General features: G+C 47.1%; 1 protein-coding gene across 4 annotated transcripts in view; it reads left to right on the top strand.

Annotated features, from left to right (window-relative positions):
• Positions 1–14,933, top strand: part of LOC119972762 (regulator of G-protein signaling 22-like) — a 142,011-nt gene that overhangs the window by 20,206 nt on the left and 106,872 nt on the right. For all 4 annotated transcript variants that reach the window (XR_005462150.1, XM_038810088.1, XM_038810089.1 and 1 more), the window contains exon 4: positions 14,559–14,780. Coding sequence is in view for 3 of the 4 variants with exons in the window: in XM_038810088.1 (XP_038666016.1) it covers positions 14,559–14,780 (222 nt within the window). In the remaining variant the exon portion in view is untranslated. The remainder of the gene's footprint in view (positions 1–14,558; positions 14,781–14,933) is intronic.

Raw genomic sequence — 14,933 nt, 5'->3', positions numbered from 1 at the left:
TTAAGGGGCAATTTAGCCTGACCAATCCAAAGATGCACATCTTTTAGGTTATGGGGGTGAGACCCACGCAGACACGGGGAGAATGTGCAAACTCCACACGACACAAACAGTGACCCGGGGCCGGGATTGAACCCGGGTCCTCGGCGCCGTCAATCAGCAGTGCTAACCACTGCTCCACCAGGCCACCCCAGAGAGAAAGAGTTGATGGGCACGAATGTGTGAACCACTACGTTGCGCCCGACGCACATCTGCTTCGGGAAAGACCATAAATCGCGATTGGCGCTGGGTGCAAAGCAGTTTGCAACTCAGCCGGCCCGCTCCCGATGGGCGAGATACAGATCTCACCCAAAGATGGCGAGAATGTCATTAACCCACATTTGCATTCATTTCAATCTCATTAGCGAGATTGAAGCTGAATGCAGCGGCCTCTCAGGAATAACCCGACTCGCCAGTGAGAAGTCACGCGGGCGTTGTTTAGTACTACTTTTTAAAAACATGAAGCTGGCACAATGGCTGCTGAGCAGAGTTGAGTAGCCATTCCCATTTCCCGGCATGCAACTCGGGGGGGGGGGGTGCATTTTTGTCCTACCAAGCACTTCCAGGACAAAGCCTTGCTGTGGCTTCAGTGCTGAGTCAATTTCACTCCCTTTGACTGTGAGCAGCCTCTAGCTTCACAGCTGAAGGATATTATATATGAAGAATAATCCTTGTTACTTGTGATAGCACTTCACACTCCTCAACTCTCAAGTGACTTCTCCAGGTTACATACGCCATGCCTCAGGATGATTAGTGCATCGCATATCAAGGCAAATTTGAAACCTGAACGCTGCCTGAAGTCTAGGAGCATCAGCACTATAGAAGCAGCTGCCAGCAATCAAACACTAAAGAGCTTGGCTTCAGCACCGGGAATATCCTCGGGGCACTTGGAGATCTCCAGCGTCTTCAAGGACCACCCCAGGATGACAGGTTGTCTCTTGGCGCTGAGGTCCTGGCTGATGATGTCAGTGCAGAGACCGGAGACAGAGGTAGAGACCAATAGAATGAGGCCTATGCTGTCAATGAGCAGTGAAACGGACTGCACAAAATGTTTTCCTAGGGCAGCACGGTGGCGCAGTGGTTAGCACTGCTGTCTCACAGCGCTGAGATCCCAGGTTCGATCCCGGCACTGGGTCACTGTCCGTGTGGAGTTTACACATTCTCCCCGTGTTTGCGTGGGTTTCGCCCCCAAAACCCAAAGATGTGCAGGCTAGGTGGATTGTCCACAGTAAATGACCCCTTAATTGGAAAAGATTAATTGGGTACTCTAAATTAAAAAAAAAAAATTCTGATGCCTGGACCACTCTGGTAGTGCCCTGCAGTATAGTCCTACAGAGGGTCTCCCACTTCGTGGTCGTCTACTATGCCCTCCACAACCTGGCTCAGCAGCGGGGCGACATGCTGCGGGGGGGGCGACCCACTCAGCCATGGCTGTGACAGACTGAGCCATGCCTTGGGCACCATCACTCAAGTCGCAGACGTCATGCTTCCGGGTTGCCACCCTAGAAGTGTTGGCCGCTGTGCCATGCATAGTTGGCAACATCCCCTGCGACCTAAGCCTTTGGTCTTCTCCAGTCGGCTATGCAGTCATTAGAATGTACCTGACATCCCCTCCTGCAGGTCATGGCTGTGGCATCTGCATCAGTTCTGGGAGAAATATCTCCAGAGCCTCGGCATCTGACTGGGACCCAGAAGACCTCGTCGATCGCTCTTGATTCCTGCTTCCACCTGATGTGCATCAGCAACGGTGTGGTGCTCAGCAGATTGTGCCCCAGAGGCCTGTCCACTAATACCGCCTTTGCACTGGTGGAAGGTGGGTAGCTGGTGGATAGCTGTGATGCCTCACCGGTGGGTTCCTTTGGAGTCCTCCTCCGAGGTGGTCTCTTGGGTGGCAGGGAGAAACGATTCCGGATGCCCCGGCCTCATCAGATGGGGGTGAGACATTATGGCCATGAGCAGGAAGGATCATTTTGTCTGACATGTGCAACTTAGTAGAGACAGGTCATCTGGGTGAAAGGGCAGTGGATCCTCACCTCTGTGGCACAGGCCGACCACGCTGTCAGTGACTGCTCTCTCCTTGCACAGCCCCAACCAGATCTCTAGGACACATTCTTCATAGGGGGTGAGAATATAGATCTCTGGGACTCTGCAACCACCCCCCCCCCCCCCCCCCCCCCCAAATCTTGACCCTTTCCTGCTTATTATCGGCTATCTTTTCCTGCAGGGACAAAGAGATGGTATTGTGAGCCGCACGCTTGATGGGTCATTGGGTCTATAGCAGGTGGCATATGTGGGAACCCACACCTGGACATAAAGGGGTTGAGCTAATGGGTGCCAGGGGGTTCTGAGGGACAGGCACGAAGATCAGTGTGGGGAGGGGGCGAGGTGCCAGCCAGCGATCTGTGGGGATGGGGGTGTCGTTGGGAATTTGAGGGGTGACCGCTGGAACTGATGCCAGGAGAGAGGTGGTAATGTACCCTTGCAGCTCGGTGGAGGTCGTTGGTCGTCGCCCGACATTGGGCGGCGGTCCTCCTGATTTTGCTGCCAACATTGGCTGCTACTGCCTCCCAGGCGGCATTGTTGACCCTGCTGCTGATCCTCCGACCCCCTCTGGGGAACAGGGTGTGCCATCTCGCATCAATGGCGTTGAGAAGCCTGGCCAGGTTGGCATCCACACAGCGAAGAGCAGGTCGGCACGCTGCTATGCTTGTGTGTTGATTGGGAGTGAGTGGTGAGGAAGCGTTTAAAAGCAGCAACCCCCCCCCCCCCCCCCCCCCCCCCCCAGCAGGGAGATGCTGAGGCACGGGTCAGGCAAATCAGGCGGCAAGGCTGCCAGTAATGGCGAGATTCATTTGGGGGCTGATTTTTGGCACTAAGTGCCGTTGAATATGGACCACAATCTCACCAACGCGGCCATCGAATGCAACCAAAATGACACCTCGGCATTTTTTGTGAGGTCAATCACTGCAGTTGAGGTTATTAAGATAAAAGTACATGGGCTGGATTCTCCGACCCCTGATCCCGAAATTGCGTTTGGCGATGGGGCGGAGAATCCCTGGTGATGGCGGAATTGGGGGCAGCGCCACTTTTGCGATGCTCCACCCCCTGTAAAGCAGTGCCCTCAAGGGGAATGCCGCATGCTGTATACATGGCCTCAGGCCTCCTGTTCAAATGACCCTATCTATGGCCCTCATAATTTTATAAACTGCAATCAGGTCCCCCCCTCAACCTTCTCTGCTCCAGGGAAAACAACCCCACCCTATCCAATCTCTTGATAGCTGAAATTCTCCAGCCCAGGCAACATCCTGATGAATCTCCTCGATATCCTCTCCAGTACAATCACTTCCTTTCTTTAGTGCGGTGACCAGAACTTCACATAGTATTCCAGCTGGGGCCTAACCAGCGTTTACTACAGCTCCAGCACAACCTCCCTACTCTTGTATTCAATGCCTTGGTTAAAGACAACAATCCCATCGGCCTTCTTAACCACCTGACCTGCCTGTTCTGCCGTATTGAGAGATCTGAGAACCTGCACACCAAGGTCTCTTTGATCCTCTTGTGCTTCCTAAGGTCCGACCATTCATTGTATATTCCCTTGCCTTGTTAATCCTCCCAAAATGCATAACTTCACACTTTTTATGGTTAAATTTCATTTGCCACTCTTCCGCCCATTTAACCAGCCGTCTATATCATCCTGTAAGGTAAGGTCTTGCTCCTAACTATTTACCGCACCACCAATTTTTGTGTCATCTGCAAACTTACTTATCATACCACCTACATTCACATCCAGATCATTAATGTACATTACAAAGAATAAGGGACCCAGCACCGATCCCTATGGAACACCACTGGACACCGGCTTCCAGTCACAAAAACAACCTCCAACCATCACCCTTTGCCACCTATTACTAACTCAGTTTGCCAAATTGCCCTGGAACCCACGGACTCTTACCTTCATCACGAGCCTCCCAATTGGGATCTTGTCAAAAGCCTTACTAAGTCCATGTAGACTACACCAACTACACTACCCTCATCTATGCACCTAGTCACCTCAAAAAATTCAATCAAATTTGTAAGACATGGTCTCCCCTTGACAAAACCATGCTGACTGTCCTTGATTAATCCTTGCCTCTCCAAGTGGAGATTAACTCTGCCCCTCAGAATTTCTTCCAGTAGTTTCCCTGCCAGTGAAGATGGACTCACTGGTCTGTAATTTTCTGATTCGTCCCTACTTCCATTCTTGAATAATGACAACACATTAGCTGTCCTCTGGCACCTCTCCTGTGGCCAGAGAGGATTTGAAAATTTTTGTCAGAGCTGCTGCAATCTCCTTCCTTGCCTCCCACAGCAAACTGGGATACATCTCACCTGGCCTTACTGATCTAGAATATCCGTCTGGAAGATTGGCCTGTGAAGCATCACTTAAAAATGACTACCTTCACATCTTCTGGATAAATTCGACGAAGTCTTAACAGCACTGCATATGGCCATCAGAAATATTAATCCAGGGGACATGGTGCATTACAAAAGGGACGGGCAGAAAGAGTGGAAAGGTGGTGGAAAAAACCATAATTTTGCAACACGGCAATCAAACCGTGAGGGTACATTCCTCAAAGCAAGTTGGCACTGATTGTACATTTGTAGAATCTGAACAGATAACAGAAAGTGAAGAGGCACCATGCATTTCACATACACGTAAGCTGGACAATCATAAGGAGCAGATTACGGCAGATGAAGGGCAGACAGAATGCAGGCAAAATGATACTGGAGCACAGTTGCACAGTTTTTGGTTACTTTTCCCAAAATGCAAATAAAGTTGACATTGGAGTAACATATCTGCCAGTAGGGGCACATGAATGGAGGAAGCCACCATTCCAGGAAGAGCAAAAAGATACAAACATTGGCAGAATGTGCAAGATAAGGGACAAGCGGCAAAATCCATGGATTAGTAAGATGAGGTAAAGATATGGAAGGCTAGAATATTCAGTATGAGCTCTGTCAGTGGACCTGGAAGTGGTCACAGCCTTCGGGAAAGATCTGCAGTGAGGGTCTCCATTCCTGAGACTAAGTGTTGATGCTGGGGCAGGATTTGTGTACTTCCCCGACAGCAAAGGTGGCGCCGCACCAAGACCGATTCAGCAACCATTGAGGGGCTAGCACTGGTGCCACGTGGAACACAGTCTATTTCAATGAGAAACGGTGCGGGATCTGCCAGGTCCGTGACTGACACTCAGGATGCTGACAGGCTGTAGCCACATGTACACACTTCACTCCCCACACACACTCATCCCAGCCAACAAGATGGCACTGGTTGCGGTGGAGCGCGCCCATCCCGCTAATGGGTTGGCTGGGGCCAGAGGGCAGTGAGTGCAGCTGCATGGCTGCCTTGCAGGCCACGGCAATGGTGCTTCGTGCCCCTCCACCCCGACCCTGCAGCCCACCTCCTGCCCACCCCTCGCTACGCCCCTCCGACAGCAAACTATGGCTGTGTTGGACACTTTCCGTGCTCCTCTCTTTTCATCACCAGCCACGGTGACTGTTTCACGATTATTAAAGCACAAGTGAACCACACCATTGGGAATTCACCCCGGTGGAGATGGAGAATCGCGGAGGCTCCGGAGAATACCGGGTCAGGCCCACTGGAATGTCCAGAATGTGTTCTGGAATGCATTGATGCCACTGACGAGGCACCGGCGAATTGCATTTTGGTGTGAAACTGGCACCGTCCGCAATTTTGGCGTCAAAACCGATTCCCCGCCCAATCACGTTTCCCTATTCCGGTGTCAGCCGATGGAGAATCCCGTCTCAGAGCTTTGCAAAAAGAACTCGGATAGTAGATGGGGGAAATTGCCTAGCAGTTGTCCAGAAAGAGATAGGAGGACACGTAAACATGGTAGTTTGACAAGAACGAGGACAATACAACAGGCTAGGAATGCCACAAGAAGTAGAAGCCCTTATGATCGACAGGTTTTTGTGGCTGCTCACAAATGAGAAAAGTTGATAAAGTGCTCCAAACAAAAAGAAGTTGAAAAGAACTTGGTGTAATTACTGAAAAAGCAGACGGACTGCCAGCCTTGTCACACATGTTCATATGCATAGAAAAGGTACTCCCTGGTGATACGTACAAGGCAAAGGCCAGGCAAGTGGCTCAGGATTCTGAAGAGAAATTTGGTGATCAAGATGCCAGAGTGGACTCCCCCACTGCAGGAAAAGTGAGCTTGAAGATTTTCTCAGCTCTTTTAGCACCCTGCTCTTGGGGATGTAAATCGGTTGATATAAAAGCTGCATTTTTTTTTTGCATGGTGAGAAATTTCAAAGGGCAGTGTTTTTTGAAAGCACCTAAAGAAGCTGGTGTTATACAAAGAAACTGGAAATTAAACCAATGTGCTGATGGACTGTATGATGTATCAAGGGTGTGGTATTTCTCAGTTAGGTCTACCCAGTTGAAAATGGGTTGTATTGAGCTAAAAGCAGATCCAGCAACGTTCAATTGATAGCACAAGGAGAAACCCATTGGCATCTTAATGATGCATACTGAAGATTTTCTGTTGGGAGGTTCTGCAGAATTTGAGCAATGGTGATAGATAAAATAGAGAAGGAGTTTAAGATTGGAAGTCAGGCTTTAGAGGCCTTTAAGTACATAGGGTTAGACATTAAGCAGAATAAGCCAGCTGACCTTGAATCAACAATTTTATTTAGAAAATGTCAATTCTGTCCCAAAAAATTGGGCCAGGTTTTCACAAATGTAGGATCCTGCACTCAAGAAAGAAATAGACTAATTAAGAAGATTGATTGGACAGTTGCACTGGTTATGCATTCAGACTTGACCTGATGATCTTATGAGCACTACGATGAAACATGCTACAGTTGAAGATGTTCTGAGAAAAATAAAACATTAAATAAATTAAATTCAGAGACATGCAGGCTCAAGTTTCGGGCCTTGGATGATCCAGAGATTTGAAGGTTGTCATTTTTAGTGATGCTTCACATGCCAATCTTCCAGATGGATATTCTAGTACAGTGTAATATATAATAATAATCTTTATTATTGTCACACGTAGGCTTACATTAACACTGCAATGAAGTTACTGTGAAGACCATAAGACCATAAGACATAGGAGTGGAAGTAAGGCCATTCGGCCCATCGAGTCCACTTCGCCATTCAATCATGGCTGATGGGCATTTCAACTCCACCTACCAGCATTCTCCCCGTAGCCCTTAATTCCTCGCGACATCAAGAATTTATCTATCTCTGCCTTGAAGCCATTTAGCGTCCCGGCCTCCACTGCACTCCGCGGCAATGAATTCCACAGGCCCACCACTCTCTGGCTGAAGAAATGTCTCCGCATTTCTGTTCTGAATTTACCCCCTCTAATTCTAAGGCTGTGCCCACGGGTCCTCGTCTCCTCGCCTAACGGAAACAGTTTATTTGCGTCCACCCTTTCTAAGCCATGTATTATCTTGTAAGTTTCTATTAGATCTCCCCTTAACCTTCTAAACTCCAATGAATACAATCCCAGGATCCTCAGCCGTTCATCATATGTTAGACCCGCCATTCCAGGGATCATCCGTGTGAATCTCCGCTGGACACGCTCCAGTGCCAGTATGTCCTTCCTGAGATGTGGGGCCCAAAACTGGACACAGTACTCCAAATGGGGCCTAGCCAGAGCCTTATAAAGGCTCAGTAGCACATCGCTGCTTTTATATTCCAACCCTCTTGAGATAAATGACAACATTGCATTCGCTTTCTTAATCACAGATTCAACCTGCATGTTTACCTTTAGGGAATCCTCGACTAGCACTCCCAGATCCCTTTGTACTTTGGCATTATGAATTTTCTCACCGTTTAGAAAGTAGTCTATGCTTGGATTCTTTTTTCCAAAGTGCAAGACCTCACATTTTCTCACGTTGAATTGCATCAGCCATTTCCTGCACCACTCTCCCAAACTGTCTAGATCCTTCTGCAGCCTCCCCACTTCCTCAGCACTACCTGCCTGACCACCTAACTTCGTATCATCGGCAAACTTTGCTAGAATGCCCCCAGTCCCTTCATCCAGATCATTAATATATATGGTGAACAGCTGCGGCCCCAACACTGAACCCTGTGGGACACCGCTGGTCACCGGCTGCCATTCCGAAAAAGAACCTTTTATCCCAACTCTCTGCCTTCTGTCAGACAGCCAATCCTCAACCCATGCCAGTAGCTCACCTCGAACACCATGGGCCCTCACCTTACTCAGCAGCCTCCTGTGTGGCACCTTATCAAAGGCCTTTTGGAAATCCAGATAGACCACATCCACTGGGTTTCCCTGGTCTAACCTACTTGTCACCTCCTCAAAGAATTCTAACAGGTTCGTCAGGCACGACCTCCCCTTACTAAATCCATGTTGACTTGTTCTAATCCGACCCTGCTCTTCCAAGAATTTAGAAATCTCATCCTTAACGATCGATTCTAGAATTTTACCAACAACCGAGGTTAGGCTAATTGGCCTATAATTTTCCATCTTTTGTCTTGATCCTTTCTTAAACAAGGGGGTTACAACAGCGATCTTCCAATCGTCCGGGACTTTCCCTGACTCCAGTGATTTTTGAAAGATCTCAACCAACGCTTCCGCTATTTCTTCAGCCACCTCCCTCAGAACTCTAGGGTGTAGCCCATTAGGGCCAGGAGATTTGTCAATTTTAAGACCTTTTAGCTTTTTTAGCACCATCTCTTTTGTAATGGCAACCATACTCAACTCAGCCCCCTGACCCTCTATAATTTTTGGGATATTACTCATGTCTTCCACTGTGAAGACAGACGCAAAGTACTTATTAAGTTCTCCAGCCATTTCCTCGTGTCCCATCACTAGCCTTCCGGAATCAGTTTGAATTGGCCCAATGTCTACTTTGGCCTGTCGTTTGTTTCTTATGTATTAAAATGAACTTTTACTATCATTTCTTATATTACTGGCTAGCCTGCCTTCATATTTGATCCTCTCCTTCCTTATTTGTCTCTTTGTTAACCTCTGTTTGTTTTTGTAGCCTTCCCAATCTTCTGATTTCCCAGTGCTTTTGGCCACTTTATAGGATCTCTCTTTTTCTTTGATACATTTCCTGACCTCCTTTGTCAGCCATGGCTGTCTAATCCCCCCCCCCGGATAATCTTTCTTTTCTTGGGGATGAACCTCTGTACAGTGTCCTCAATTATGCATACAAACTCCTGCCATTTTTGCTCTGCTGTCTTCCCCACTAGGGTCTGCTTCCAGTCGATTTTCGCCAGTTCCTCTCTCATGCCCTCGTAATTACCTTTATTTAACTGTAACACCATTACATCCGATTTTGCCTTCTCTCTTTCAAACTGCAGACTGAACTCAACCATATTATGATCGCTGCTTCCTAAGTGTTCCCTTACTTTAAGATCTTTTATAAAGTCTGGTTCATTACATAGCACTAGGTCCAGAATAGCCTGCTCCCTTGTGGGCTCCATGACAAGCTGTTCCAAAAAGCCATCTTGTAAGCATTCCATGAATTCCTTTTCTTTGGATCCACTGGCTACGTTATTTACCCAATCCACCTGCATATTGAAGTCCCCCATGATCACCGTGACCTTGCCTTTCTGACATGCCTTTTCTATTTCCCGGTACATGTTGCGCCCCTGGTCCTGACCACTGTTAGGAGGTCTGTACATAACTCCCATTATGGTTTTTTTGCCTTTGTGGTTCCTCAATTCTACCCACACAGACTCCACATCATCCGACCCTATGTCGTTTAGTGCGATAGATTTAATTTTGTTCTTAACTAACAAGGCAACCCCACCCCCTCGGCCCACCTCCCTGTCTTTTCAATAGGTTGTATATCCTTGGATGTTTAACTGCCAGTCCTGAACCCCCTGCAGCCATGTCTCTGTGATGCCTACCACATCATAATCATTCACGATGATCTGTGCCATTAGTTCGTCTACTTTGTTACAAATGCTACGAGCGTTCAGGTAAAGTGCCTTAATGCTAACTTTTTTATCATTACAGATATTGGAAGTCCTAAGATGTCCAAAGTTATCCTTCCTTTTTGTTGAATTCCTAGTCTGCCTCAAGCTTAAATCCACCTGCCTACATGTTATCCTCCTGCGTATCTTGCCATTTAACTCCATGCTCCCTGTCGCTTTCACTTTCCCTTCCCCCCAACTCAGAAGTTTAAAGTCCTACTGACCACCCTATTTATCCTCTTCGCTAGAACACTGGTTCCAGATCGGTTCAGCTGGAGACCGTCCCAACGGTACAGATCCCCCCGGTTCCAAAACTGATGCCATTGTCCCATGAAGTGGAATCCCTCTTTCCCACACCAATCCCTTAGCCACGTGTTTACTTCCCTAATTTTCTTGTCCCTATGCCAATTGGCACGTGGCTCGGGCAGTAATCCGGAGATTATGACCCTTGAGGACCTGTATTTCAATTTTCTTCCTAGTGCTTGATAGTCCCCGAACAGGTCCTCCACCCTAGCTTTACCTATGTTGTTAGTCCCAACGTGGACCACAACAACTGGATCCTCCCCCTCCCGCTCCAATATCCTTTCAAGCCGGTCAGAGATGTCCCGCACCCTGGCACCGGGCAGGCAACACACCATGCGAGACTCCCGATCCGGCTTGCATAGGATACTATCTGTCCCCCTAATTATAGAATCCCCTATAACAACTACTTGTCTTTTTACTCCCCCCTCTTGAATGGCCTTCTGCACCATGGTACCGTGGTCAGCTGGCTCATCCTGTCCAGAGCCCTTTTCCTCATCCATACAGGGAGCAAGAGTCTCATACCTGTTGGACAAGGTCAAGGGCTGAGGCTCCTGCACTCCTGAACTCAGGTTCCCCCTGCCTGCCTCACTAACAGTCACATTCTGAAGTCCCTGATCACTTACTGAATGTGAATTACTTAATCTCCCAGGTGTGACTGCCTCCTGAAACAAAGTGTCCAGGTAACTCTCCCCTTCCCGGATGTGCCGCAGTGTTTGAAGCTCAGATTCCAGATCATCAACTCTGAACCGGAGTTCTTCCAGCAACCAACACTTGCTGCAGATGTGGTCATTGCCATTCACAAGGGGAACAGCCAGCTCCCACATCATACAGCTACAGCACATCACCTGCCCAGCCATCTCTGATTAGTTAATTAATTTATTACTTTGTATAAATTTCAGTTTAAAAAAAACAAACTTGGATACCTCTGCTATAGTCTTTTTCAAACTAGTTCTGGTTAACAAATAAGAAAAAGAAAAATAATAATGTAATAAGGCACTCACCTGCTCACCCCAATGGGTCTTATTATTAGGTTAGAGGAGGTTAAAGCCCCTAGTCGCCACATTTCGGCGCCTGTTCGGGTACACTGAGGGAGAATTCAGAATGTCCAATTCACCTAACAGCACGTCTTTCAGGGACTATTCTTGTTGGGAAAGAATAACAAATGTTGTCCATTGACCTGGGAAGCAAAGCAAATAAAAAGGATAGTTAAAAACACCTTAGCAGCAGAAATACTGGCTCGAGTAGAAACAGCAGATATAGAATTTTACTTCTCAAACACTTTTGAAGGAAATCTTAATTCGGGGCATTCAGAGAAAAGTTTGCCCATTGAATGTTATGAAGTCATAGAGGTCTAGAGCTGTGCTTTTCAAACTTTTTTTCCAGGGACCCATTTTTACCAACCGGCCAACCTTCGGGGCCCACGCCGGTCGACCTTTGCGACCCACACCGGCCGACCTTCGTGACTCACACCGGCCGACATTTGCAACCCACCATTTTCTCTTACCTTTAATGCGAGAGGTGAGCCTGCTTGGTCCTCATGATCGCACTCCAATCAGGCTCATAGGATGAGAGGCCTATTCACATATCGGGTGTCGGATTCAGCCGGTTCCTTTGTGCCGCCTTCATCTTTGTGAGGATAGAAAATCCAACCTCGCACATGTAGGTTGTTGTGAAGGACAAAAGCAACAAAATGCTTGTTTTACTCAGCTCCGGATACTCCTCGGAGACACTACACCAGAATGCTGATAGTGTAATTGACTTGTGCCGTGTTTTTAATGTGCTGTTAAAGCTGAGGTGCAGAAGTTCAGTCAGCTTCATTTAGAGTCAGACTTGCCAGTCCATTGACAGTTTCCTTACTAACGCTGTCTTCTTCGATGTGTCATAGCAGTGTGGGGAACATGTAGTAATTTTGGCTTTGCACTCGCAATTGCCAAACCTTCAAAAACCTTTGGAAAGCTGCGATTTCTTCACAGTGCTGAAAGTAATCATCATCCTTCCCTTGCAATTTGAGGTTCAGTTCATTTAGAATTGAAAAGATGTCTTCAAGGTAAGACATAGTTAGCATCCAAGTTTCATCAGGAAACAAATTAGTCAGAGAGGACAATTTCTCGAGGAGGAAAGCATGGATTTCGTACCTCAGTTCGTATACACTGAGTAGCTCCTCTTCAGTACACAGAGGGCGACGATGTGATGATTTCCCATGGCTTTCATTATATCCCTTGCCAAACGTTCAGTTCTGTCCATGATTAAACCATGAGGAATATATACTCTCTCCAGATCATTTGAGTAATGTTTAGGGATGCAAAACAGATCAAGGTCATAGCCTTGTTCATCATCGGTGATCACACCCAGTCAGCCGCCACCATGCCACAATCGCACTTTGACCCCGGGTTCAGGTCCCTACACTCCCGGGCTGCGGCGCACTGATTAGCGGGCACACGTGCACAGTGCGCCCGCATTTGTTTAGCTGGTCGCGGCCGTCATTTGTAAAGCCGCTCGCAGCCGGCATTGTTAAAAGTCGGCCGCCGCAGCTGTTGCGCGTGAATTCCCGCGATCGGGAATGCCGCGATGGATGGCTCTGTGACCCTCCCTGCACCCGCCCTTGGGTCACGACCCCCACTTTGAAAATGCCTGGTCTAGAGCACAGAAAAGGCCCTTCGGCCCATCTCATCTGCGCTGTCAAAAATGTGGATAACTGTTCTCTATGGGATAATATTCATTTGACAACATGTGATTGAGAAAGAATTGAGGATTGATCTTTCTGGCATAAGAGAGAAAAGGGATCTTTAAGATAAAATGGGCTGACACATGTTAGTGATTATTGGACTGTGTTACAAAAAGGAATGTCTGCTTGAAGAAAGTGATGGGGGTCGTAGAAGAGGAATGCCTTGCATTATGATAAGAAATATGGAAAATCATTTTTTTCTCTTTGATTTGTTTTAAAATTATTTGAGTGCGTTAAACATTGTTTCAAAAAAGGTATGTTAATTATAACTAGGAGACAACTGGGACACTGTGGGTGAGGGGAGAATTATGAAACTGAACAAAGTCAATAAGCTCTCTCAATAAGTAACAGCTCCGTGTCTTTGTTTGGATTTGCCCAAACAGCCTGTTTTCTATTCATACTGAGGTGAGGAAATGTTTCTACACTCGGAGAGTTGTGAATTTCTGGAATTCTCTACCTCAGGGCTGTGGCTGTTTAGCCATTGAGTATATTCAAAGTTGGTATTGGCGGACCTTTGGACTAAAAGCGAATGAAGGATGAAGATTGGGTGGGGAAAGTGGAATTGGGAGGTTGAAAGTCAACTATGAATTTATTGAATGAAGTAACGGGCTCAAGGGATCATAATAGGGGCTGTTTAGCACACTGGGCTAAATCGCTGGCTTTGAAAGCAGACCAAGGCAGGCCAGCAGCACGGTTCGATTCCCATATCAGCCACCCAGAACAGGCGCCGGAATGTGGCGACTAGGGGCTTTTCACAGTAACTTCATTTGAAGCCTACTTGTGACAATAAGCGATTTTCATTTCATATGCCCTGCTCCTATTTCTTATATCCTCATGTACCTAGGCCAGAAAAACAAGTGGGAAGTTGGCCATATGGATTCAGCCAATGCTACCCTATTGCTAGTCAGTATGGTAGTCCGAATTAATATGTCTCCTGATTGCCCATCCTTTTCTATGGGTAGAGGAGAGCTCCATTGACTGCAATTGGGACCATTACCACACCACTACCCAAAATAATACTTCGCCTTTTACCAGGTGGTCTCAGGAAGTATTGGCAGATGGAAAGAATTGGATCAGGAACCCTTTTTACATGTAGTGTACGGGCATGAGTGGCTACCAGTAGTTCTGGTGGGGGGGGGGGGGGGGGGGGGGGGGAGATGAAGACCCAGGCTGGGCAGGAAGTTAAGTAGCTCTTGCTGCCTGATTTTCTTTGCTGTTTTCACCATTATCTCATCCAATTTGGAGTGTGATAGCAGAGGAAAATCCGGGCTTCTGAGTCCGAAGAGGTAGGTGGAAGATAGAGTATAAAATGTGAGTCTTTGCTGGAGGCTGGTTGAGTTAATTAAAGAATAGAATTTGTCGCGAAATTTAGCCACAAAGATTTTTCACAAGAGTTGTTTGCAACAGTGCGCAGGAACACTTTAGTTCCTGGGGAATCTAGGACAATCCTGGAGAATCGGCAACGTATTTGGCATAAAATAATTCTTCTGTTTCTGTGCATTAAATCTGCGTTCAATTTTTATTTCACAGAATTTTCCAATGCCAATTTGGTTTAACAAAGAAATGGAGACGTTTGAAGTAGTTGACAATGCCAAGGAAAATCTGTTGAGGCAGTTGCAAAGTTTGGTATATGCATATAGCCCTGCTGACCCCATCTACAACGCGACGGCCAAAAACAAAGAAATGTATCCTCAATTTCGAAAACAAATCACTGCTCTGGATTTGAAATTTGAAAACAAATTCACCGTACAGGTAGGTAAACGATTCACGTTATCATTATGCCTCTTGGTATGTCTACCAATGATAGTGTATAGAAGAATAAGTTTAAGAACAGGCTAGATGTACCATATTTCCAAATAGAAAGATAGGTACAGATCTTGGGTGTTACCATTCATCACAAGAAGC

This window comes from Scyliorhinus canicula, chromosome 10, assembly GCF_902713615.1.
Source record: "Scyliorhinus canicula chromosome 10, sScyCan1.1, whole genome shotgun sequence".
In the NCBI taxonomy this organism is placed as follows: Eukaryota; Metazoa; Chordata; class Chondrichthyes; order Carcharhiniformes; family Scyliorhinidae; genus Scyliorhinus; species Scyliorhinus canicula.
Note: the sequence above shows the minus strand (reverse complement) of the source record. Positions and strands in the feature narration are given on the sequence as shown.